Source organism: Adiantum capillus-veneris, chromosome 16 (genome assembly GCF_014529385.1).
Source record: "Adiantum capillus-veneris isolate H3 chromosome 16, ASM1452938v2, whole genome shotgun sequence".
Taxonomy (NCBI): Eukaryota; Viridiplantae; Streptophyta; class Polypodiopsida; order Polypodiales; family Pteridaceae; genus Adiantum; species Adiantum capillus-veneris.
The window spans coordinates 32991479-33018486 of record NC_140946.1 but is presented as its reverse complement, the minus strand read 5'-3'; the positions used below and the strand labels follow the sequence as shown (position 1 = coordinate 33018486).

The window sequence follows — 27008 nt, the reverse complement described above, 5'->3', positions numbered from 1 at the left end:
ACTTTTGAAGGGCTACCAGGTTACCAAGGAAAGTCTCTCTCTCTCTCTCTCTCTCTCTCTCTCTCTCTCTCTCACACACACACACACACACACACACACACACACACACACACACACACACACACGCGCGCGCATACAGTATGTCGAGTCATGGCTGCAGGTGCTCCCACCTAAGCCATCAACTCTTTTTTCTCAGCCCAAACACTCAGTGTCTTGAGCAAACCCATGGAAACCCATTGCCTTGAGCACCCATTTGCTACTACCAAGCGTTCCCCACAAGAAAGCAGTGCCTCTCCCCTGTTCAACTCTGCTTCACAACAAAGTTATTGCTGCTAAATATCATAGTACCACCGCTTTGCCTATTGTACCTATATGTGATCACCAACAGCTACCCTAATCAAGGTCTTGGTTCTAATTTTGGTGACCCACCTCATTCTTTCTCTTTCTTTGTCTAGTTGCTAGTGGCAGAGTGCTGTGTGTGTGTGTGTGTGTGTGTGTGTGAGACACACGGTGATGGTGACACACACACACATAGTGCACACGCGTATGCGTTATACACATGCAAGTCGTCAGGCATACAATTTTGGATACTATAGCTTGCACGTTGTTGAAAAATGGTGGATTTTCTCTCTCTCTCTCTCTCTCTCTCTCTCTCTCTCTCTCTCTCTCACACACACACACACACACACACACACACACAGGTTAACACGATGTCAGGTGTACAATTTTGACTATTTCAAGGCATTGGAAAAGAATTGATTTGCATTGATTTGGAGTACTTCATGTAAATTTTTAAAGGCTCTTTAATAGGTCTATAGAAAGGAGGACAACTAGCAGGGACATGTGCAGACCCTCACAAAGAAGTTTAGTGCAATAGCCTTATAATATAGTAAATTTGCTTTTAAAGTTTTTGTAAAAAACATAGTATAGCTCAATGATTGGAAAGTCCTTGCTTTAGTGTAATCCCACCTGCAGATTTTGAAATTTATCTCTAAATTTTAGATTTGAAGGTGAGAAAACCTACAAAGTAAAGAAATTGAATGTAATAGCCTTCAAATATAATAAAGTTGCCCCTAAAATTTCTCATATGTAAGCTTTTTGAGTTTTTGGGAGAAAGTATCGTGTCTCACCTTGATTTAGTGCAACCCCCCTTACAAATTTTTGAGATTTGACTCAAAAAATCTAATTTGTCTTTAAGCGCTTGCAAAAACCTAGGCTTAGTGCAATCCCACCTATGACTTTTGAGATTCACCTTTGAATTCTGAGTCAACCCAAGGCAAGAGCAAGAAATCTAGCATAAAGATCTAAAAAATAGCCAAGATTTTCCAGAGTTGCCTCTTGTTGTCCGCCTTTGCTATTTGTTGAGGTCCGCTCTTGCCTTGGGTTTACACGCCTTCTGCTTTGGATTTGTCGGATAAAAAATTTTCAATTATGTTAATTCTTGATTTTGTAGATGTCAATGTTGATTCATGATTCTTGATTGTGGATTCTATTGATCGTCGCTTTGTTGATTGCTGATTGTAAGACCAATGCTTATTCTCCCTCCCCCCTCTCTCTCATACTGGTGTGATAGCCTCCCTCCCCCCCCTCCCTCCCATTTTCTCTCTCTCTCTCTCTCTCTCTCTCTCTCTCTCTCACACACACACACACACACACACACACACACACACACACACACACAAAACACAGATACATGCGTGCAACTATTGAGCTTTGAGCAGTAAGGCTAGAGAGAGATCATTTACGACATGGAAGGTTTGTGCAATCCTACAAAGGGAGATTCATTAGGACATGGCCACACAAAGCTTAGTTGTTTATAAGCCTCAAAAATTTTAACTAAGATAGACTCGACAGTCCAAAACGTCACAGGTAGTAGCAAGTAGTGAGGGAGAGTGAGACACAAACAATAGAGAGAAAGAAAGAGGATTGATCGGCAAGAAACCGATGTAGTTTGAAAATTATGCTCTTTTAGACATAGTAAGCCGATGAAAATCTACACGCTAACAAAAATTTTGGGTTGATGTAACGAACCACTAAGCTTCGCATGACCATAGCCTTAGATGACACATGGAGGGAAGTTCCTTCAAAATGCAAAGTAAACCAACTCTTCAAATGGCTTTAAAAAGCAAAAGTAGTCACTTCATGAAGTGAAATTTGAAGTGAAATTCTCTGGCTTTCCCAAGAACTAAAACTATTATAAATATAAACAAAGTACTAAGTTTTCTACTTTACATTTCGAGGACTCAAGTCTTCTCATTTTCTACCTTTCATTTTTGCATTTCTTAAGATTTCCTTTAAAATGAAGCATAGTGTGACACGTAGATGCCTTCTCCTTGCTCCAAAATTTTAAGCTCCATTATAAAGAGTAAAGATATAGATACTAAAGTGAAGCTTCACCTTACATAATTTTAGTAAATTTTACACACACACACACATATGTTTTTTTTGCATTCTATTGTTTTGAAATACTAAAGTGAAGCTTCACCTTGCATAATGCTAATAAATTCTACACACACACACACGTATATATTAATTAGTTATTTTTATTTCACCTTTCATTTCACAAGTTCACATGCCTTTACATTTCTTGCATTTTATAGCTTGATTCCAATCAGTGTTAACGTTCGAGAAAGCCTCTTTTATAAAGTGGCTGTTGATCGAGTTTTCTCCTCACAAAGAAGAAAACCGGAAATATTCTCAAATTTTTTGAGATTTGCATAATTTTTGGAGGACTTTCTCACATATTTCATCGGTTTTTCTTTTGTTTAAAATGGTTTGCAGCTAGCTAGTCTCGATTTTCAATAGGCTCATGACTAAGCTGAAGCAATCCTTTCCCAAACATTGATACCAGTTTAATTCAACATAATAATTTTATCACTTTCTTATTGTTTTTGAAAGCCGTCATAACCCTTTCACTTGTTTTTCAAAAAAACATAATATTATATTTCCACATTTGCATTGCATTAATGAAGTACAGTAAGCTCAATAATTTAGCAATAGGAGTCCATCAATTTTTGCTTTCTAAAAGAAACCTGAGTTAGGGAGACTTGCATTGTTTTCAGTGCATGATGGAGACTTACTTTAAATGTTTATTTCACTTTCATTTCATATCCTGACACAGTGTTTACCAAAAACTTTTTTAGGAACCAATGGAAAAAAGGAGAGCTATGAAAATCTGTCGGTTTTTAGAGAAATTTTAGCCAGTTTTAAATGGTTTTTACACTGAAAGCCTCAATTTTTAGCTGGTTTCGTTCAAGGCGGCCCTCAAAACTAACTGGGAATTTTCAAATTTTGTCCTTTAAAAATATACTAAAAGGCGGTTTTTTGTGAACACTATCCTGACATGTCTTGACTTTTTTTGCATTCTATTGTTTTAAAATGTTAAAATGAAACTTCACTTGTGTAATTCTAGTAAATTCTATGGACACACACACACACACACATATATATTAATGTGTTTTTTTAATTTCACATTTCATTTCACAGCCTCACATGGCTTGACTTTTCTTACATTCTATAACTTAATTCTAGTCAATATTTAGGAAAGTCTCTTTTATTAAGCGACCGTCGAACTGAGTTTCCTTCCCACAAAGAAGTGAATCGGAAATACTAGCATAAATTTAAACTTTGTAGGATTTTTGAACTATTTTCTCACATTTTCACCAGTTTTCTTCCCTTTACCATGGTTTGCAACCAGGTAGTCTCCATTTTCAACCGTCTCACGGCCAAGCTGAACCAATCCTTTCTTGAACACTGATTCTACTTAAACTCAACCTAATGATTTTATCACGTTCTAATTATTTTAGAAAGCCATCGTGATTCTTTCACTTGTTCTTTTGTTATTGGACTCTATAAATAGTCCTTAGTAAAGAATTGGATTTTGGATGCATCTTTGAACCATTGCAAAGCTTGTGGATTAGTGCCACATGGCAAGCTAATGTTTTTATTTTTAAAAAAATCTTTAGGTTGTTGTGAGAGAGCGTTGACATTTGTGTACCTCTTCGTTTAAAGAGGGGTACTGAGTATTGTGTCAAACATTATTTTTTATGCTTTTGGAATATATTGTAAATTAAATAGTTAATTGTTACACTTATTTTCAAGAAACCATACTATTTTATTGTGATACCACATGTTTTAAAATATTAGTGTCGCTTTCTCTCTCACAAAGAAGCCTTTTACTATGAAATTCTTCTCAACAGCTTTAATGTAGACCTTAGTGAAATTTCACCTTGTTTTTCCTTTTAACGGTTTTTTCTCTTTAGAGTGCGTCTTTGCACTATATATAGGTAGTGAATATTTTTCTTTTGAAGCCATTAGGAGAGCTATATATTAGTAATTAGAAGATATATAGAACAAATACCTAAGAAAAAAGGAGAAAATAACATGCTATTAAATTAGAAGATATATAGTACAAATCTCTAAGAAAAAAGGAGAAAATCAATAATTGTGTCTCTTGAAATAAAGAAAAAAAATTGCTTGCAATTTGCAAGAAAAGTGTAAATATGTCTAATGTCTAAAACTATAGTATAATTTGCAAATCTTCTGCTTAAGAATTGGTTTAAAGGGTTTTGTGTATGTTTGGAATAAAGGTTTTTCCATGAGCTTCCTTTCCTTCACTCAAATATGGTATTTTGAGGGCATTGTTTGCAAGAGATGCTAGTTTAGAAAGCTCTAGGTTGTTTTTAGTGGAGGCAAAGCGAGGTCCATATAAAGCTATTTTCAATGTGTTTATAGAATGTGCTCTTGGAATGCATTGATTCCAAGATTTGTCCAACACAAGCATGGCAAGGAAACTCTTTGTTGTCCTTAGTGGATCGGAAGTATGGGTTATCCTTTGGATACAATCGCCTATGCTTGTATTTTGAAGGCTTGTGGTGTATTGCACTATATATAGAGAGCTATGGGTACAAAGGTTTTAGTGAGATTGCTAGTTTGAGGCTATCCCTAAAACATGTTGTGCTTTATAATGCTTTTAATGACATGCATGCCAAACGTGAAAGCACACAAAATTTCTTGCCATGGAAGCTCACATATCCAATTTGGATTTGTGCGAGCAAACCCAAAGCATGTCACATGTGAGTCATCACGCCAATACAAAGAGTTTTTTCACAACATGCTAAGCTCATTATTTCGCGCTTTATATTGTGTAGAAAGTGATCCAAGAACAAAAACATGTTGGGCTTGAAAATTCTTTGGTCTCTATTTTATGTCATCACAAAAGCACAAGAAGTTCCAAGTGAAGTCCCATCATTGCAAACATAGTACCTTAAATAGGTCTTCAAACCATGTAGAATCACTATGAAGATTAGTGGAGGTTACCTTAGTGACTACAGCCTTGAGCTCAAGCTACTAGACAAGAAACTATTCTTATCATTGGTGAAGGGAAAGCAATTCATAACATGTTGGAGTAGACATTATAACCTGTATCTTAAAGTGAAAATGCTTAGGAGGGAGAAACTCAAACGGCCTTGGGAAGGGCAGATGGGGTCAAACCTGTCATAAACTGCAAACCACAAAATGTGTGAATTGCATTGCAACATGGAGAAATGTTCCGAAAAGAATGGTCTTTTGGAAATCAATGTACAGAAAGCACCTTAATAACATCCAGCCCAGTTTACTTCTTTAAAGCACATTCAATGTTGACACATGCACTAGATGGAGCAGACCAAAATGCAGAGGATGCTCAATTGCTTCCAGTGCCCATCGGTCGGTGAAGGCAAATCATTCAATTACACCACGAAACTACACCACGAAACGAAAAAGAAAAGGGAGCATTCTTCCCAAAGCAGTCACATTGCAATGGATGGCTAATGCTAGGCCACCAATCAAATAGACAAACCAAGAGCATTTGGCAATTAAAGCCTCCACAAAAGGACTATGAATTAGTCAAAAACCAGGTCACATTGCAATGGTTTGTACGTCATAACTACTTGATTTGATTGAGAGATAATTTACTTTACAAGGGGAACTCAACCCCCGACAATCACCATGTTGTACTATTAAGGTCATTTTGTAAGCCAGATCAAAGCCATATTCTCACTTCTGTTAGAATATATGGTACAAACTGAGAAGTAAGCTAAGGACATCTTTTGTCTCCCTCACACCAATGGATGTGTAATTACCCCTTGAGTTGAATCCAGAGTGAAATTGGCATTGCTAAACTGTCTGCTTTCATAGAAAGGCTGCAGATCCGTAAAACCATATTCTCTAGCCTGCAAAATTCAACACAATGACGCTCTTCTATCAGCACATGAATTCCTCCTCTAAGCAAGGGCAAGCCATCCAAACACACATTTACACTAAGCAATGGCTATGCCGTGGAGAGGGCCAACACTCTTCATAAATGCATCATTACTTTGGAGAGGGGAGCTCTATAATTCACAGATTGGAAGGTACTTGCTATAGATGGCAGATTGCTGCTTACCTTTGCTTGGAGATCCTCCACTTTGACCTGTACTTGAGTCAAAGGAACCCTTGGCCGGCCCATGAGCTCTTCAAAGCGCACCGCATCCTTCACAAGCCCTCGTAAAAGATGCAGCAGGAGCTCATTGAAATCCTTCTTATATGTCATGTACTTCTTGAAGCTCTGTAAAACACGATTGTTGACATTAAGAAGATCAGAGAATCACCGGGCAAGAATAGGAAACTATGTTTGACAATTAGAAGACCTATGCTCCATACTAATCTCATTTGCTTAGCACTGTAGCACAATGTGAGACAACATTTTTCTGACATACCTTTTGTAATGCCTTTTGTACACCATATTTCTGAGTGGATATGAATGAATCCAAAAGGACCCGTATTGCCATATCCACATCATCTTCCATGACATAATTTCGCAGGTGCATTCGAGCATGCGCCTCTGACATCCTTATCATTGACTCTATGTGTCTTACTGCAATTGGAACACCTTGTCCATGCTGGCAGGTAGAAAATGTTGGTTGGTTGAACCAAAAGTAGGTACAAATGCATCCATTACTAACGTCATGATACCTACCATAGACTCTCGCCGCAGATCCGCATAAACCAAAGAAACCTTGTTCAAATCAGCATCATGCAATTTGGGAAACACATTCAGCTTCGCATAAGTGATATATTTTCTGAGCATCTCTTGGGAAAGAATCTGTTTGAGAGCATACAATGTTAGAAAGTAGATTGTATCTTCGGAATTGCATAACCATTCAATCAGCGCTACCTACCTCTGGATCAGACGTTTCAGTAGACCCAGTTGGCTCCTCCATATTCACATCTGGGTTGATCTCTGTGCCTTTGGGTTTAGACTTGAAATGGCTGTCCACGACAAACCTCGCCAGCATTTCATCCCTGACAGGGTCTACCACATCCTGAATCATAAAGCAGGTCACTAAGATAACTTCCAAATACTTCTACATCTATGCCTGAGTATGACTTCTAGCACTGTCAAGATTATTTGCAAAGGCACACCTTCACCACACACAAGATGTCAAATCGCGATAAAATGGGGTCCGTGAGCTCCACATTCTCCGTAAAGGTTTTACCAGAATCATATCTGTACTAGTTCAAGTGGATATCTCAGGAACACCTCATGCGAATTTTTAGGAATTTTTAGAAAGTCCTGGTTTCTCACCTGCCACCTACTGGATTTGCTGCTGCAATAACAGAACATCGGGCTTGCAATGAAGTTACAATACCAGCCTTGGATATACTGATGCTCTGCTGTTCCATAGCTTCATGAATACTCACCCTGAAATAACAAGCAATGGTCTATTGTGAGCACCAAAACCCAAAAGGACACAGCAGCATAGCCTGCTCAACGTCATTTGACAACTACAAAAGACAAACGTACAGGTAAATGAGAGCATGGCTCTACATTCACATATCTACATGGTGTTTGATGAAGTGGACGGTTAGGCATTTAATCACAGAATAAAATTAACAAGCTATTTATAGTCAAAAAGTAGGAAGTAATGAAAAACTATTGAAGGCCATGAGGAAGGGAGGGAAAGCCAAGATGATGGCTACCTGTCCTGATCATTCATTTTGTCGAACTCATCAATGAGGCAAATGCCTCTGTCAGCTAGGACAAGAGCTCCACCTTCCAAAGTCCACTCTCGGGTAACTGGATCCTTGTGGACAGCAGCAGTTAAGCCTACTGCTGAAGCACCTTTGCCAGTTGTGTATACTGCTCTTTGGGCAGTTTTCTCTACATATCTGATAGGCACACAAAGTTACAATATGTTGTAAAAACCTCGGTAAAGACAAAGACACATGGCATCAGAGGACAGGTTACTAACTATCCACATTAAAGCTCTACTCACTTGAGAAATTGGGATTTCGCTGTTCCTGGGTCACCAAGAAGGAGAACATTGATATCTCCTCTCAATCTATGCTTCCCTTGCACATTCTTCTCTTGCCCTCCAAACATAGCCAGTGTAATAGCTGTCTTGATATCCTCATGCCCATAAATTGACGGAGCAATAGATTTGATAAGCTGAATAGTCACAGAAGAGACTATCAGCTAAAATACCCTTGATGGTGATGTTAATACAAGAAATGACAAGAAAAATGGCCATACCCTTGCACCAATCCTAGGATCTTTGGACAGTGCTTCAATTTCTGCTTTATCCTCTTCAGTAAGCTTGTATGCAGAAAACAAGTCTTGCTTCTTACTTATGTGATTGGCTTCAACTACTGTGGCGAACACAGGGAACCCATTCTTGGTGTTCAAAGCCATGTCAAAGTTGTTTGTGTAGATGCCTGTAACTTCCTGTCAGCAGCAAAACACTTTTCCAAACATTTAGCAAGCACTCTTCTGCCAATCACATGGCCATGAAGGCTCTAAAGAAGAAGGAGATTGACTTACAATCTCTTCTCCAGGTCTGGCAACATCAATGAGATCGTTCAAAAGGATAACCTCCTTGTATCGAGGTAGTCTACCAGCAGGAACAATGCCAGGGCTTTCCTGTAATGTAAGCTTCTGGTAGTTCCTGTAGATTGTCTGAAATTCCCACCATGAGAAGGCAATAAGCAGAGCTGATGTAGTCAAACATTTCCTGCAACCGAGACGGCCAGTAGCATGGCTAGAAGCTACCTGCTCAATGTTAACGCTAAATGGGCCCTTTGACTGACATTCCGGGCAAGATCCAACTTTAATCTCTGCGTAGCTATTTTGAAAGAAGGGCCCTAGAATTGTCCCGCACTTGTGACAATCATACTTGACCTGCTGCAACTGCGGAAACACCCCAGACCGTCTGGTTACAACCCCTCCAATCCGTATCATAGTGTTTAAGTGTACCTGCCTGCATGCCAAAAAAGGTCACTTCAAATTCATCTGCATCCAGATGCTGAGCACATTGATGATAGCCAAAAAAAACAAACCTGATATTGCGAATCTGATCAAACACTGGAAGATTGGTGACCCTCACATAAATCTTGTCATGAATCTTCTCATAGTTGGGATGGAATCTTAGGACCACATTCAGAGCAACTTCCTCCATAACTTCAAGTACTGATTGGGGTGCATCCGCAAGCCAAATGGCTATATTAGGGTGGGTGTGGATGAACTGCTTGTAGTCCATTTCCAAGCTGCATTTGTTGGCTACACCATAAAAGAGAACAAAATTTAGCTTATAGACTTCAGAGGTGCTTCTTGGCAATACAGATGTAATCTATGGAAGAATACCTGCTACCATTTCATCAATTAGGCGGACATATTCTGGCTGACCAGACTCATTCTTGGGATTTGCATAAGTCATCAGAAATTGCCTGAACTTGCGAGCAATGAATCGGCGAACTTCATCTCTTGTAACCCACTCTCTAAGACTACCTTGCACATTGTACATCTCATATTCCCCCTCATCGTCCTCTTCTTCCTAAAGTAGAGACAACATAGTTGTCAATAATTTACAAACTAACAACTCAACACACTGTAGCTTCTGAGACAGTAATCAAGGCATTTTGCATCTAGGGTAGAATACACACCTCATAAGCCTCATCATCTGTTTGGTCAGTGACAGGGGGTTCAACACGAGCCCTGCGTCGGGGGCGGTATTCCACTTCTGAGTCCTCGTCTGCAAGGCAGGCACAACCTCATTCAGCTTCATCAATAAGCCAAATAGAATTTGTTGCGAAAGCCTCAACCAGTAACAGTCCAACATTCCTACTGGTGAACATCATGGACCAATTTTTTTTCCCATACCCCTGTCATGCAGGATGCGTGGAAGTTTGCGATTAAACATGACACCATGGACAGATTCACGAGCGTCCAATTCAGATTCAGCAGCACGTCGATCAGCCATAATCTGATCCAGATCGCGGTCATCTTCCAGCTCATCATCAATATCCTGGGACTCATAGCGGTCTTGGCTTCCAAGAGGTTGGTAGTCTCTGTATCATGAACAACACCGATTCAAAACTAGATCAATTGAGACCATGGTAATGTGAAAAAATACATCTTGGTGACGGCTATGAGAGTTCTAGATTCTGATATTTAGTAGCTTGCAAATGTGCTTGAGGACTTGCATACCTAACGCTTAAAAAGAAGTATAGCTTCCCACTGTTTTCAAAATGCCATCCATTATCTCACAAGAATATATGGGGGAGAGTGAGCTTACTGTTCCATGAAATTATCATGATATAGATCCTCTCCCTCTTCATCTTCTTCATCCCCAGCGTCAGTGACAAAAACATCAGGATCAACTTCAGCTTCATCAGATGCAGAGTGAGCAGAGCTTCGGCGGCGGGGGCTGCTGGTAGTGTGAGGGAGCCTGTCAGTACTGAAATTTCCCACTGATGACGGAGATCCAGGTGTCGAGGGATGCGAGGAGGGGTTATCCGCATCCTGCACGCCAAAATCAAACGAGCCAATGAAGTGCAAGTCATCTTCCTCCTGAGATTATATGCAGAGAAGCAACTTTCCCAAGCACAAAATCCCTTGCAAATCACAGAGGCTAAACTCCACCTTTCATTCCCCTAGCTCACGAAAGCGCAGAAGAGCACAAACGTGTTTGGAGGATTTGTAAAGGCGAAACAATTAGCAGCTGTAGAAATCAAGAGAGCTTACCATTGCAGACCGTGACACAGGAGATAACTACGACGGAGCTCGATAAGGCAGACGCACAAGCCTCTGTGTGTGTGTGTGCGTGCGGGTGTGAGAGAGAGAATGAGTATGAGAGAGAGACGAACTCCCGCGAGTCGTGATGGCGGGAAATATGTTTTGGCGGGAAGGCATCAGCCTGGGGCTAACAGCCATTCACATTTGGGCGGTGTGAAATTGTCCCGTTATTTAACGTCTAGGATTTTTCACCTGTAAGAAGTAAAATAAAAGACAATTAACTAGAGTGCCATGGTTACCTCGTAGAGAACAAGTGATAAAATCACAAGGCCTGCCTAATAGGCCAACTCGCCAACTACTTAAGAGAGTGTGATAGGGTTAGCCAAGGTTATTTGCTAAAGGGGAACACCAAGCATCCACTTGGAGGACACCCATTTAGCGGGAAGGCCAGAACCTACAAGACGACAAATTAGAGACACTGGGGCTTAGTAGAAGGCCAAAACCAAGGCCAACTCAAGTTCAAAATTTTAAAGACACAAGACTCTCTCCTTATAGGGTGATTTATTTCAAGAGCATGTCGTAATGGTCTTGCATAGAGGCTATCAACTTGTAGGTTGCATGTGTGCAACAAACTGGTAGCAACCGTATGAGGCATATTGTAGCAGTTGTACATTGCATGGCTCCTCTAACCTAGTTGTGCGCATTTGTCGTATGTGTCAATGCGAGGGACTTTTCGATACATTGTGTGCGAGCCACAAATGGCTCCAAGCACGCAACTAGCTTAAACTAGTAAGCTTAAAGATGGTGATGGTGTGTCACTCACCACTCTATGCTTGCTGTCGTGGAGGATTTCTCGTCGCAAAGAAAAAGGAGCCGTCGTTGCGCCACGCTCAACCGCTTCACCGTCGTCGTGCCGTCGTCGCAATGCTCGATCGCACTCTCTCTCTCTCTCTCTCTCTCTCTCTCTCTCTCACGCATACACACACACTGTGACACACAAGGAGATGAAGAAGAAGAAGATGGAGATGGAGCAAGAGCACTCTTCAATTGCACAAACGAGAGAATGAGTGAATTTTAGGTTTAGTTGACTTTTATATGAGCTACCGTAGTAGTTGTACATTGCATGGCTCCTCTAACCTAGTTGTGCGCGTCTGTCGCATGTGTCAATGCAAGGGACTTGCCGATACACTGTGTGCGAGCCACAAATAGCTCCAAGCACGCAAACTAGCCTAAACTAGTAAGCTCAAAGATGGCGATGGTGTGTCACTCATCGTTGTACGCTTGCTGTCATGGAGGATTCCTCGCCGCGAAGAAGAAGGAGCCACCGCTGCGCCGCGCTCAACCGCTTCGCCGTCGTCGTGCCGTCGTCGCAATGCTCTCTCTCTCTCTCTCTCTCTCTCTCTCTCTCTCTCTCTCTCTCTCTCTCTCACTCACGCATACACACACACACACAAGGAGATGAAGAAGAAGAAGATGGAGATGGAGCAAGACCACTCTTCAATTGCACAAATGAGAGAATGAGTGAATTTTAGGGTTAGTTGACTTTTATACGAACTCGTCCCATCCACACTTGGGCGCCCATGCTTAGCCAACTAATCCCTTGAATGTTCCAGTTAGAGTGCGTCTCTTGTAAGGTTTCCAGTTTCTGAAACCTTAAAGGTTGTAGCTTAATCAAACTAATATGATTATTGAAAAAGCAATGTAGATTGTCCGACCATGGCAAATATTGGTATTTTTGGAATCTTAAGCACAACAAACCCTGGGCTAGAAATTTTCAGAATTGAATTCCGATAAAAACTAACATAGTTATGACCCCTGGAAGTTTACACTGTAAATTGAGTAAAATAGGTAAAATTGAAGGGTTGCTGTAATCATTTAAGCATAGACTTTATTAAAGTCCTCCTAGATATTTACCAATTAAGCAAAAATAGGTCAAAATATAGCATAATTGATATTTTAAAAGCTGGCAGGTAATGGGAGGGTCATCACTGACCTGCAAGGGACTCATTTAGCAGTAGGGGTCGTATTTTGACCTGTAGGGGGTTGCTTGAACTGCAAGCAACTGCCTTTTTCAGCCTGTGAGAGCTCAAGAGTGCCAGAAAACTATAAATAGGACCCCTAGCTTCACATTTTACACAGACTCGGAGCCTTGCTACTCTCTCTCTCTCATTTAGAGAGAACACTACGTAGAAATCATTAGAGTTTAATCTCTAATTGATTAACCCTAACGGTAATTAACCTAATCCTTCTTAATTAGCAAGGTTAGATTAAGATAAATTGCTAATAAATCAAAGATTAGGCCTATGCAATCGAGGTGGAAGAGCATTTCAGATGAATGTCCTTAGCCTTCTTCAGTAACTGCAAAATCAAACAACATTGGCACAGTACTTGCATTCTCATATACAATGAAAAAGCATATGCAGTTGTAGGCAGACAATTTGATTGGTAATAGAATTTTAAACCATTTGTCTGCAATAAACATTAAATTACAATATAATCAAACGCATAAACAATTGTAAAGGTAAAAATTAAACAAGTCTGGGGTCGCTAATTTAACGGTCGAAAGGCACTAAAGATCGACTATTAATACCATGGACAAGCTTCTCAATTTTCTTTGGTCAATTAAGTTGTTTAATCGCGAAAGCCAAGTATCTCATGTCCGAGGGCTGACTAGAGGCTATACCTAGAAGACCTTGTTGTTAAGCTACGATAAAAGGAATTGCTCATGAAATCATCGCCTGACTTATTTCCTTTTCTTTGACCCCCCAAAGTCTTTTCACAGTGATTCAATTTTGATGTGTGTGCTTATTTTGTATGCCTTGGGCGTTTTGCTTTTCAAGGAAAAGGGCCCACACTGGGAACCTCTAGGGCTCTAGTACCATAGGCGATACATGTGAATGAAGTACCAAATCAAGCTCAAATTTCTCTTCCAGCTTAAGATTTTACATTGTGGCACTTTGAATTTTTTTTTCTGCTCGTTTTCAACATTTTAATTCTGTAACTTTGGGGGGTTATATAACATTGTTACCCTCCCCAGGCTCATCACACTAGTAAATTCCCTTTATCATTAAGCTAAAGGTCAATAGGGACTAAGCCCACTAGAAAGCCCTAGTACATTTCACACAATGCTGCCTAAATTGGATTAAGAACCTATGTAACCATTGATTATTAGGAAGGCATTCCCCATGATATTAAGAGTAGATCTCTAACGCCTAGCTTAGTCAAACTAGCTTAGTCGGACTACTTTATTTTTAAACCTAGACAAGTGATTATGACAAAAAATTACATTGAATTTAATGTTTAATACTAAGCAAATGTGTTGGATATTATGCTACCAATCACAATTAAAGCAGACAAACATGGATGCAAAAAGATAAGGGGCAATGCTAATGGATAATAAACACCTGTTTGTGTTGATGATCGCGCTTGATTTGAAGAGTGAACGAGAGATCAGAAGGTCCAAATCCTAACAACAGCAATACGTTCCTGTACACACGAGGAAACACAAAGAATACCTCTAAGAGGCACATCAGTGGGAAGAAAGAACATTGCTAATCACTAAACTCTCAAACAGAAAGACTCCTATCGTACTAATCTACCTACCCTCCATCACTCGAGTGATGAGGATCAAAGGTGCTTTATGACATAGGTTTCTGTTTCAGTGTACCGGATGTGAATGTGTAGGTCTGGGTCAATGTTTCGACTTTTGTGCATACTCGTTTGCTAATTGTTCTTGCTCTTTATTATTTTTGTTTTTTGTGAGTATAAGGCTTTATATATACATTCCCTAAGTTTGGGAGATTGAGAGGTGAGGGAGGAAGGTTGAGAGAGAAATAATTCAATAGGCTGACGTGAATCAAGACTTCCCCCCTTCCTTAGGGATGTCATACTGTTTGAAATATGCTCGTCACCCTTTGAAACCAATTGTTCCAGTTGGTAATAGGTGAGGATTTTTGCTAGTAGTTTTCTATTACCTTAGGTGCCTCATCGAGTTGGAAGGGTGGTAAGGTACTCTCCTAAGATCGAACTTGAAGTGGTCCATCAGGTGATTCTTGAACACTGGGAGGTGTGGATTTCTTTGTAGCTTCATGGAGGTCCACTATTGTAGGTGGAGGCTGTGGAGAAGCTTTTACCTTTATGGATGCATTACATGAGGAGCTAGAAGCTTCGTGGGACTCCCCCCTTCCTGAGCTAGGTGGAACAAATCGTTCTTTCTTCATTACCCAAACTAGCTCTGGAGCGGTTGTGTAGCATTCTATGATTTTTTTCTTTTTGCGATCGTCAATTCGTTTTGGAGCTACAGGATTGGGCGCACATGGGTCACGTGACAGGTAAGAACACAATCTACGTTTGGCACCCAGATTTGATCATTTCCCTGATAGTAGCCTTGGGCTTCCAATAGTCACTTAGGAATCCACCACCACATTTCCTTACATTTCTTGGAGCGAGTGGGACGTTTCTTACAAGGCTTCTGTTTTTTAGCACTAGCTATGGTCACTAAAGAAGCTTTAGGGACCCACTTGTATGTTTTCTTCGTTATATTAGGACGAGTCTTGTCAGAAGCTATATGTTGCTTGTAGCATATTTAAGGGTACGAGCATTTCATCCCCCTCAGGTGTTACCCAAGTCATCCCCTTGTTTTCCCAAGTGTCTATGGTTGCTGCTAGGTGGACCCAATATACATTGTCCGACTCAGTCATCCCAGGTAGTACGTCCATATAAGGAGAATCTTCCTCAACATCAGTGTCCGCTTTACACGTGTAACAATACTGCAATGGGGCCGAGTGAATTATGGTGTCAGATCTATGATCAATTATAAACCAGTTTCCTAGAGGATGTGCTCGACCAGTTATAAGATCCACTCGAATGACAAAATCTTGGAAGTGCAGGTAGACATGGTTTTTAGACCAGTCATGCACTATTTTTGCTTCCCTCATGAAAGGACGTCCTAAGATCATCTACGATGCCATAGTGTGCTTGGAGAAATCCATAACAATGAAGGCAACTCTTATTTTATGTTCAAAGACCTTGATCTTGAGATCTTCTAGCATCCCAATAGGTTTAACAATAGACCCATTGGCCATCTTCACTACTATGGTTGTGGTTGCAAGGTGAGGTCTCCCCATAGTTTTTTATCAATTTTTAGTCACAATACTAACCCCAGCACCACCATCAAGGATTCCCTTCACAGTTAATCCCTTAGTAGTGATTGGTATGGTCGCATTGGATTCATCACCCTCAAAGTATTGTCCCAACTTGTTAACAGGTATTTCTATAACAAGGTTCTCATCTAGGTTGGGTTGTGGATCTGAGTGTTCCTCCTCTATTGGCATCTCCCCAGCTCCATCTATCTCTGCAAATTGTGGTAGCCCAACCTTCAGTTCTCCTTTGAGGAAGGCTCGAAGAGCTGAGACTAGCTCAAGGTCTTTATATAGTTTGGACATGATGGTGGTTCTAACTTCTGAAGACATGAAATCCATCAATTTGGCAATGTTTAATGGAACCTTTTGGGCTTCAGTCCCTTGACGTGGGGAAGATGGGATCTCCATTTCTTTGATAGGATCAGGTAGTCCCTTTGTAAACATTCTTCCATTAAGAAGTGAGTACGCCCACTTTCCCATGACTTTAAGTCACTTTCTTCTTGGATGACACTAGGTATGGCTAAGGGTCTATGGACTTGGTGAGGTTGTTGTTGCGTAGGGAACACAATGTCTGTAATCTGGATCTTCCCAGGTGCTGGTTCTAGATCCCTTTGGGTATCTTCTACCAAACTCCTTAATTGCTTGACTCGCTCGATCTCCTCTGTAGGGTTTGGATAAGTTCTTATCTTCTTCTTGGATCCTGGCCATTGTGGCTCATGAAGATCTTCTTTGTTGGTTTCTATCTTAGTGGTCGTTTTGGTCTCCATGGTTTCACTTGAATCAGAATCCTCTTCAGCGTTGTTCATATATACGAAGTTGTCACCAGTCCCTATGTTGGTCTTTGAACTGGGGTTTGACTTCGCTGCTTTTTGCAATCTCTTACTTCATGTTTTCTTCTTTTTCTGAGATTGGGCAATTGATGTCGTGTCTCTTTCCTCAAGAATATAATTTTGTTTTTGGAGCATTGATCGTGTGAGTACGTTTACTGGTACCACAGGTGTACTTTGTGATGGCTCCTCGGTAACCTCAATCAAGTTTAATGGCGTGATCTTCGGTGCCGCTTTGCATTATTTGGACATTGGGCAATCAAATGATCTATGCCACATCGATTACACATGAGTATCGTCATTGTAGACATGCTTGCTTGATTGGTTTGCATTAGTGTGGCGTTCTTTTGTAGGACACTCGGCCACACGATGCGGACCTCCACACTCATAGCATTGAAGAGGTGGTCTCTTAGTAGTGTAATTGATATTTTAGCCTCTTGCAGCAAGAGCAGCTACTTGATAGATAGGTTTGACTTGTCCCAAATAGTCCTCCATGTAGTATTGTGGACTTTCTTCAAGCACATCTATCCCATAGGAAATATTAGGATCTATATCTTCCTCACAGCCTTCCAAACAAGCAATAGATGACTCACAACCCACTTGATTCATAGAAGTGATTCTCGATGTGGTGGTTGCGGTCCTAGCACTGGAGGTGGTAAGGGTGTTGTTTGAACAACATTTTGGGCCCTAGGGACCATGTGTTGTGATGTTTGTTCAAGAGGTGGGCCGACATCAATGCAGGCACTCGAGGTGTGTATGTTCATGCTAAGGTTGGTCTATTGGCAATCGTGCGCTTAATTACTATGCAATCCTTAGCTTGATGACCATACCTCCCACAGGCATTGCAGTTCTCATTGAATTTTACTCTAAAAGTAGGGCATTCACTGGTACTATGCGGTCCATAGCATACTGAGCACCATTGTTGCTCCCTTCTTGGACACATATGATTGTTTTGCGGTGCACGATTGTCTCTAAGACTCTCTTGAATGGCCTTGGTGAGATCTGCTAAAGTCATCTCATATATCTTTGGCTCCTTAGAAATAGGCTTTAGGTCATTGGTTGATGCGCCGATGCTTGCGAGCTAATAGATTTAGGCTCAACAGACACTCTTTCTCCTTGAATCATTAAATTATCCTCCAATTGGATCGCATTGGTGGTGACTGCTTCCCAAGTGGTGATACCTCTAATGACTAGGCCATTGTAGATATCCTCATGTCGTAATCCCCTAATGAATCTATCAAGAAATTGATTATTATTGAAGCGCTCATTTGGATTACAACGAGAATTCAAATGCTTCAAGCGACTAGTAAAGTCTCTCACCGACTCTCCTTCCTCTCCTTGGGCTTTTTGGAGCTGAGAGGTTACACCCCAAAGCACTCCCTCTCGTATGTATTCTTTCAAGAACAGTTTCCTGAGAGTAGGGTAAATCATTTCTTCTTCCACCCTTAGGGTTCTATACCAATCCCCAGCCTTTCCACTTAAGGTTAGGCTTAAAGCATTACTCTTATGCAGGTCATTGTGTTCTCCTAGAGAAATGCATATTTGTTCAAATTCAATATGCTTTCTCACATCCCTGACTCCGCTAAATTGTTGTGTGAGCTTGGCTATTTGTAGTGTCTTACTTCTAGGTTCTCTATCAGGCATGTTATGCATATTCTCAGCGATAGATCGACCGATAGCTTGAGCAAATGTTGCCAAGTCACCTAAGTGAGCAGGCACCATGGGTGAAGGCGCTCCAGAGAGTACATGTGAAGTAGGTATTGGCATTGGGCTTGGCGCATAGGAAGCCCTTGGGTTCCACGTTTGGTACGGTGTTGTGCCATGTGGCAGCCCAAAGTTCATATGGGTGGCCCTGGGCATAGCAAACGTCGGATGTGACATGCTAACGCTAGCTGGTATGGTCCCATGGAAATAAGAGCTTGGGTGTTGTGGTTGTGGATCATAGGTAGTTGAAACAATGGGAGGGATAGGGGCTACATGAGTACGAGGACCCATGGGCGTATACGATTGGTACACACTTGTCGGTACTGTTGCAGGCATTGAGCTACCATGTAGCGGTGCTTTACTAACAAATGAGGTCCATGGCATGTTTCTTGGCATGCCCATCATTGGGGTAGGCATGGTAGTCGTGGTGTCACCAAGGGAAAGATGAGCTAGACTTGGAAAAGTAAAGCTATCACTGGTGGGCTCAGATTGCACTGAGACCCATGGCGAAACAACATATGGGGGATCCATTGGACATACCGAGGGAGTCTCCATTTGCGATACGGTTGGTTGTTTAGCCTTCCCTGTATCCAAGAATCTCATGAGACCTGTTGAAGGCATGTGGATCCCCTTGTTCTGTCTCTCTAACTCAATAACCCTATGGATGACCTCACAAATTCTTTGTTGTTGATCCTCCACACTAGTAGCACCTGTTGTGGATTGTAGGACATCTAACCAACCCACGTGATAGGTGTGACATGTGTATAGGTCGGTTAGAGTTTCTGTTTGTAGTTTGTACTTCCAGTTCTCATTTAAGTACGTTCCATCTAGGATTGAGGTGCTAGGGGTGTCCTTTGAACTAGATGCAATGTGGCTCTCTATGGGTTGACCCTTAGTGGTCGCTAATTCAGGAGCACTCGATTGCTCTCCTAGCAAAGATATTGACATAGGGGCTTTCTTTTTTAACTCTCTTTGTTGCTCCGCCTTGCGTAAGCTCTCGATTTCCTTTTCCCTAGCCGCAATGATATCGCTCAACCTCTTGCACTTCGGCAAGGCTTCTACCATCAGGTAATATAACTTCAGAGGGGAATAGTTCTGAAGAGTCAGGGGGTGCAGTGAATGGAGTATTCACGTGCACATTCTCTAAGAACATAGGGTCTACGTTGGTCATGAATGGAGAATTTACTTTCCCACCCCCCTTATTTACATCATTAGCTCCATGTTCGGAGCGAGTGGCTCTACTAAAGGTTTTCTTCAAGCGGCTAAGCACGCTCGGCCCGGACCGTGGGTCCATGGCATGCATGTCTTGGCTTGAGCTATCTGGATTAGGCATTGGGAAACCCTCCATGATGTCGTAGTCAGAGGAAGAGTACTAGCCGCTATGTTTGGGTCTTGGTTTGTACTACCTTGGGTCCCCGTCGAGGGCCCGAAACCTAAGGTAGGTGGATAATGAGAACTCGCGTAAATCAAAATGCTCTCTGTTGCTCCGTCTCTAGCACACAACCAGAGCGCAGATGCATGTGTCTTTGGCACCCTACAAGCGTCGATGAATAACCTCGAAGGTTAACCGCTTACTTTTTTAGGCGTCCGTTTTCATTCGTTTTTTAATGTTTTTTAATGATTAAAGTGTGTGATAGCTCGAAATGAGCATATCACTCAGAGGGTCGCAGTGTGCTTTATAGCACAACGTTCGGTCATTTGAAGCTCCGTTGGTCCTCAAAAAGGTCGATTTTTAGCTACGTGCGAGGCTAAAATACGTAATTTTAAAGGGCGACTGAGGCCTGAGCCTGAGCCTGAGCGTGAGCTTGGGCTTGGGTCTGGGAGATATTCTCGATCCCGGTCCTACCTTTAAAATTTTTTGGATAAGGTCACCGCGTTCACGTTGTGCGCGCGAGGACACACACTTAACCTACCTACTTACCACTAATACAGCTACTGTTACACACTAACACGCTACTACAACAACTCACTAACACACTACTGTTACACACTTAACCTACCTACTTACCACTAATACAGCTACTGTTACATACTAACACACTACTACAACAACTCACTAGCTAACAGAACTACTTACTGTACTTTACACAGAACTAACATTATGGATCTACAACCTTAATACTAACACCTTATCATAGAGAAAACACAGTGCCTTTCAATTCCTTATTAATAAAATAATACATAGCAAAAAAACAAACTCCTTCTCAACACACACACCTTCCTTCTCTACCTTATTAATAAAATAATACATAGCAAAAAAACAAACTCCTTCTCAACACACACACCTTCCTTCTCTACCTTTCAATTCCTTATTAATAAAATAATACATAGCAAAAAAACAAACTCCTTCTCAACACACACCTTCCTTCTCTACCTTTCCTACGATTAAAATTGCACCACAAAGAAGCACACAATGCCATTCAAGCTTAGTGTATGGCATTTCCCCGGCAGCGGCGCCAAAAATGTCGTTTGTTGCACGTGTCAATGCAAGGGACTTGCCGATACACTGTGTGCGAGCCACAAATGGCTCCAATCATGCAACTACCCTAAATTAGTAAGCTCAAAGATGGCGATGGTGTGTCCCTCACCGCTCTACGCTTGCTGTTGTGGAGGATTCCTCACCGCGAAGAAGAAGGAGCCGCTGCTGCGCCGCGCTCAACCGCTTTGCTGCCATTGTCGCAATGCTCGATCGCACACACACTCTCTCTCACACACACACACACGCGCGCGCGCGCGCACACACACACACACACAAAAGGAGATGAAGAAGAAGAAGATGGAGATGGAGCAAAAGCACTCTTCAATTGCACAAATGAGAGAATGAGTGAATTTTAGGTTTAGTTGACTTTTATATGAGCTCGCCCCATTCACACTTGGGCGCCCATGCTTAGCCAACTAATCCCTTGAATGTTCCAGTTAGAGTGCGCCTCTCATCGGCGATCACTTTTACCCTTTTCCTATTGGACCGACAAGCCCGATACCTGACTCTACCAAATAAATAATACGGCGTCCGTCTTAGGTGATAGGAATGTGCGTGAGGGTTAACACTAGTTCCCAACATATGTGTCCTACAACCGTCGCCATGGGCAATCAAATTCAAAACCACTAGCTCTACATAGTTGACAATTCCCCATTAGCTTAAAGACACCACGGCTGGAAATCTACTTAGATGTCATGTTTGCTTTGATGTAGTTATCACAACACCTCAAACCATCCACCTATTGAACCAGTTATAGCCTTAATGTACTGTGCAATCACCCAACCACTGTGGTACGTACTCGAGGCAACCACAATCTTTAGTTTTGTAGCTATTAATTGATAGCCCCTGGATCTAATCAATCACCCTCACTGATTCCTCGGCCATCTTCATAAAATGCACCATCAACACCAAGATGATTAAGTGGTGCAAGCCTCTCTAATTCCCTCTCTCCCTCTCTCTCCCTTAAGTATTGTGTCACCAATTTGATCCCTGATCATGAATTCATTCTTCTGCTACAACAATCCGCATTGAGATATTGCTCTCCCTCCACTAGCTCAATGTTATTATAATTTTGGTGTTCCTCTTTTGCCACGAATTACTAAGTTGAAGGATCCCACGAACGGAATGATTTACATTGATATTATAGCATCCTATATATTATAATTTGAGTGTATATACTACATCATTGCACACATATTTCAAGAGGAGACCCATCACCAAGCATCTCATGAGCAACCCGATTGCATGACCTCTGTTGTGTTTTGATGGAGACTAGGGCTGCCCCCTCAAGCCCATCTTGATTAAGATCTTGTTGCCTTAGCTGCTCCATCAACTCGAGCTAGATGCATATGGCCAATTGCAAGAAGCCGTAGAAACCCACGTAAATAACATTGAGGAGGGTGCATTTGTGCCTAGAGTTGGGGGAAGAGAAGATTTTGGGAGGGAGTAAAGGTATTGTACTGTTCATGAATAATAAGATCGTATAGACGCACAAAGGTGCAAGCATAGAAGTGTAGATAGAATCGTGTCCTCCAAAGTTCATCCACTCCCTCTGAAAATGTAGCTTGGAAGCAGCTTTTTGAGTGTGTGTGTGTGTGTGTGTGTGTGTGTGTGTGTGTGTGTGAGAGAGAGAGAGAGAGAGAGAGAGAGAGAGAGGGGGGGGGGGGGGGGGGGGGGGGGGATGAGCGCCATGCCCTAGGGATGCAGAGAAAGAGCAGAAGGCTGAAGTCCTTACTCTTGACTTTTTGTGTGTGTGTGTGTGTGTGTGTGTGAGAGAGAGAGAGAGAGAGAGAGAGAGAGAGAGAGAGAGAGAGAGAGAGAGAGAGAGAGAGAGAGAGAGAGAGAGAGAGAGGGAGAGAGATAGATAGATAGATTGTATTATCATCCACGGAGGTCAGATATGACCTATGGGACCAAAAAGAGACATTACAACAGTTCTGACTAAGCAGAAGATGACGATGATGATACATATTAGTTAAGGAGTGAGGGTCCATTGGGAGGGTAAAAAAGAAAGGGAAATGGGGAAAACAAAAACCTAGGGAGGGTCAGCTGTGGAGAGAGCTAATTTAGGGTTTTGAAATTCTTGGGGAGAGAGAGAGAGAGAGAGAGAGAGAGAGAGAGAGAGAGAGAGAGAGAAGAGAAAGACGATAATATTCTAGTACATTGTATGTGACGAAACTGATTCATGACACTTGAAAACTTCGGTTGAGTCTCGAAAGCAGCTTTCGAGAGAGGGGTGGGGTGGGGGGACAAGCATCGTGCCCTAGGGCTGCACAGAAAGAGTAGAAAAGTCCTTACTCATGTGTGTGTGTGTGTGTGTGTGTGTGTGAGAGAGAGAGAGAGAGAGAGAGAGAGAGAGAGAGAGAGAGAGAGAGAGAGAGAGAGAGAGCGCAAAAAGAGAGAGACGATAATATTTTAGTGGATCATATCTCATGAATGACGAGTCATGTGGGTCTTCACTTACTAATTCCCACGACTTTCGACGAAAGTATCCAACGATTTTCTCAAAGGTTTAATAAGCAATAATTTTGAGAACTGCTACTGTGGATTCTAGAACCTGAAGCTCTGAGATACATCTCTTGCAACAAATCAAAAATTGTGTCTTTATAAAAAATAATCTCTTCTTTTTTATTAGGAATAACTTATAGACTTAGCTTTAAAATCTCTAAAAATAAATTAAAACAAGTGAAAGAATCACGGTGGCTTACTAAAATAATTAAAATGTGATAGAAATTTAGGTTTAGTTTAAGTAGAATCAGTGGTCGAGAAAGGATTGCCTCACCTTAGCCTTGCGCCGGTTGAAAATCGAGGAAGAAAAACTGGTGAAATATGTGAGAAAATAGCTCAAAAAATCTTGCAAATTTTAAATTTATGCTAGTATATTCTTGGTCGCTTCTTTGTGGGGAGGAAAATCTGTCAACGATCGCTTAATAAAAGAGAGTTTCCTGAATATTGACTAGAATTAAATTATAAAATATAAGAAAAGTCAAGCCATGTGAGACTGTGAAATAAAAAAAACTCATTAATATATATATAGATATGTGTATGTGTATCCATAGGATTTACTAGAATTATGCAAGTGAAGTTTCACTTTAACATTCTAAAACTATACAATCCAAAAAAAAGTCAAGACATATCAAGATATGAAATGACAGTAAAATAAAAAGATCCATTTACTATTTTTAAAATTGAAAATATGTCTCAATCATCACTAAAAACAGTGAAGTATGCCTAACCCAACTCAACTCTAAGGCTTCTTTTAGAGAAAGCCAAAAATCTAGAAATTAAAGCTCTAAAAGATAAAAGATAAAAGATAAATCCCTTTCTTAAAGTTTGAACTAACAAAAATAACCATCTTATAAATGACAACCTAATGAAAGAACTTCTCAAAATGAAAAGGTGACTCTTGCCACCCATATGCTAAGTATTTATCATTTAACCTCTAAGGCTTTCTACATTTCATGCTTTCAAAGATAGCTCACAATCCTTTCCATTCTTTCCTTGGTAAATGAGGATTCACTTCATATTTAAAAACTCAAGACATGTCCATCATTAAATTTACATACTCTTCATTTAAATGAGTGCCCACTATCTTATTTCAACCAATCAACATTTTTGGCCTATCAAAAAATGTTTGACTATACAACTCAATCTTTTTTCTATTTTAGTTAGTAAAAAGAGAAGGCATCTCTATAGCCTTTTTCCTTTGGGCAGGCCAACAATTTGATTCAAGTCACATTTATGAAGTAAATCACCATCAAATATGTTCCAAAGGGTAGTAATGTACTTGTATTTTGTTTCGAAAATTTTACCGACATAGGTTCAAAAGATCATGATCAATGCATTATGTGCTCGTATGTTGTGCCCACAAAAAAAACCATCACCACAACCTTGACCCAGTTATTATAAACCGTAGGGAATGTATTCTACCCCCATATGCTTGTTTCCTAGTCAAGTGTTAGAGGGTCACGGCATGCTTCTCCTTCAGAGTTGGAGGGTCACTTTCTATTTTTTGCATATGGAGTAATTGAGAAGGAATCTACTACATATCTCGTCTTGAATTTATATTTCTTTGTCCATGGATCAAAGCACAACAAAGACTTTAAGAATTCATACATAGGTCACGTTATTTGGGAAAGAATTTCTCACGCTGCATCTATTGAAAACCGTAAATCTTTATCTTCAAGTTTCCCCTTACTTGTTGTTTTTTCTTGTTTGGCAAGTCATGCAATCAATGTGCTCCAAAAGATTACATTTTGGACGATAAATTGATCATGAATTTTTCTTGCTTTAAAAAATAAAAAATACCATGTATATACATGTCTAGCAAGCAAGATATGTTAAATTCAAGTTCGACTCTGTTGGAAACAACTGAGAGCTTCTTTGATAAGAATTAGTTGCGTATATCATGCAGCCAATGGCTTGTGTTGGAAAACAATCCAAAGCTTCTTTGTCACGGTCATGTTGGAATATTATGCAACCCAGCACATTCAAGGGCCCAGCGGTCAATTCAAGAAGCCCGTGGAAAACTTTTTGTCCTCTCATGAGGATCCCTCATGAGCATGACATGTTTCCACAACAAACCCTGACTAGAATTTGATCAAAAATTCTCTCAGCTACTAGTGAATTCTCTTAGCCATGTTGATGTCTTCCACACTATCCCAGGCTTTGAAAGCGCAAGAAAATTCTATTAATGATGTCAAGATCGTGAATTCTTGTAGCCATGTCAATGTGTTCCTCTATGCCACAGCCCTTGAAGGTGTACGTGATTCCATCTGTTACATATCTCTTACCCATGGCTCTGTTGGGAGATTTAGGGTGGATACTCATGTGAAGCATTCATACTTGTGTGTGTGTGTGTGGATGAGAGAGAATAACTCTTAGACAAAAGGAAAGCAACCTTGAATTACTAGAATGAAAAAGCTTGAAATACATGCTTGAGAGAGCCTTGTTATATAGGCTTGAAGATGAACTTCTAGAGAGTTCTAGGATATGTTCCCACACGGCTAAGTAGGTGGAGTGAGCATAGTGTTTATCCCCACAAATCCCCCCCTTAAACACGTGCTTCTACCACCTAAGGTTCACAATGGAAAGAGAATGAGGTACATAACGGTTCTTATATGGATACAACGTTATGTCCTTCATTACAATCATAAGGGATTCATCACTTAATGATCATTGATGGTTCTCAATTGGATTCATCATCATGTCACAAGTGGTTGACACAAAGAAAGTACTATAACCTTCACATATAGTACTAGTGATCTAAGTGATGAACAATCTCATTCGCAACACTAGTGAGTAGAATACCTAAAGCTTTCTCTTCCTTTTGGTGACGTTCTCTTTGTTGTGTAGCCGTTAGGTTATCCCCCCCTTCGCTAGTGATTATACTGTATAAACCCTTGACTTGCCATGTATGGAAGCCAATGCCATTAAAGATAGAGATGTCGTTATTACCCATAGTGTATGCTAGATAATGTAAGCAAGGGGGTCCTATTTTGAGACTCTCGAAATGGTGTCTACGCTTTTACAAAAGCAATGTATGTGGTAATGAAGAATAAAGGCTTAAAACATGCACAAATTAGCTTCAAACGTTACCGAAGTGTGCCTTAAAGTATACCAATGTGTCGAGATGATTTGTAGAAGCTCTCCCTTGATGAACGAAGCTGAAAATGAGTGCAAAATAGAGAATTAATTCTCTGATTTGAAGTTGAGTCCTTGTTGAAGCAAAACGGCCTTCGAAATGAGTTCTTTTCCTCTCGAAATCGATGTAGATGGTGCCCAAATTGAACGCCCTTGTAGCTCAAGCTTCGGAATAGCTTAAG

General features: G+C 40.9%; 1 protein-coding gene across 1 annotated transcript; it reads right to left on the bottom strand.

Annotated features, from left to right (window-relative positions):
• Positions 1 to 5920: 5920 nt before the first annotated feature.
• MCM2 (minichromosome maintenance (MCM2/3/5) family protein) lies at positions 5921 to 11220 on the bottom strand. Its single transcript, XM_086484795.1, has 18 exons — positions 11042 to 11220; positions 10593 to 10819; positions 10178 to 10365; positions 9961 to 10049; positions 9662 to 9851; positions 9358 to 9577; positions 9071 to 9278; positions 8843 to 8977; positions 8555 to 8746; positions 8298 to 8470; positions 8002 to 8190; positions 7607 to 7723; positions 7444 to 7528; positions 7200 to 7343; positions 6998 to 7123; positions 6738 to 6920; positions 6425 to 6586; positions 5921 to 6212 (listed from the first exon to the last, which is right to left on the bottom strand). The coding sequence occupies exons 1-18, from the start codon at positions 11042 to 11044 to the stop codon at positions 6099 to 6101; spliced, it is 2745 nt and encodes a 914-aa protein (XP_086340921.1). The 5' UTR covers positions 11045 to 11220; the 3' UTR covers positions 5921 to 6098.
• Positions 11221 to 27008: the final 15788 nt, after the last annotated feature.

Bases quoted from the DNA above. Each gene is read 5' to 3' on its own strand.
- MCM2 (XM_086484795.1), bottom strand. The intron at 9,852-9,960 runs GTGTGTATTCTA...TCTCTACTTTAG, and splicing joins CAGATGATGAGGCTTATGAG to GAAGAAGAGGACGATGAGGG. The intron at 8,747-8,842 runs GTAAGTCAATCT...TGCTGCTGACAG, and splicing joins CCAGACCTGGAGAAGAGATT to GAAGTTACAGGCATCTACAC.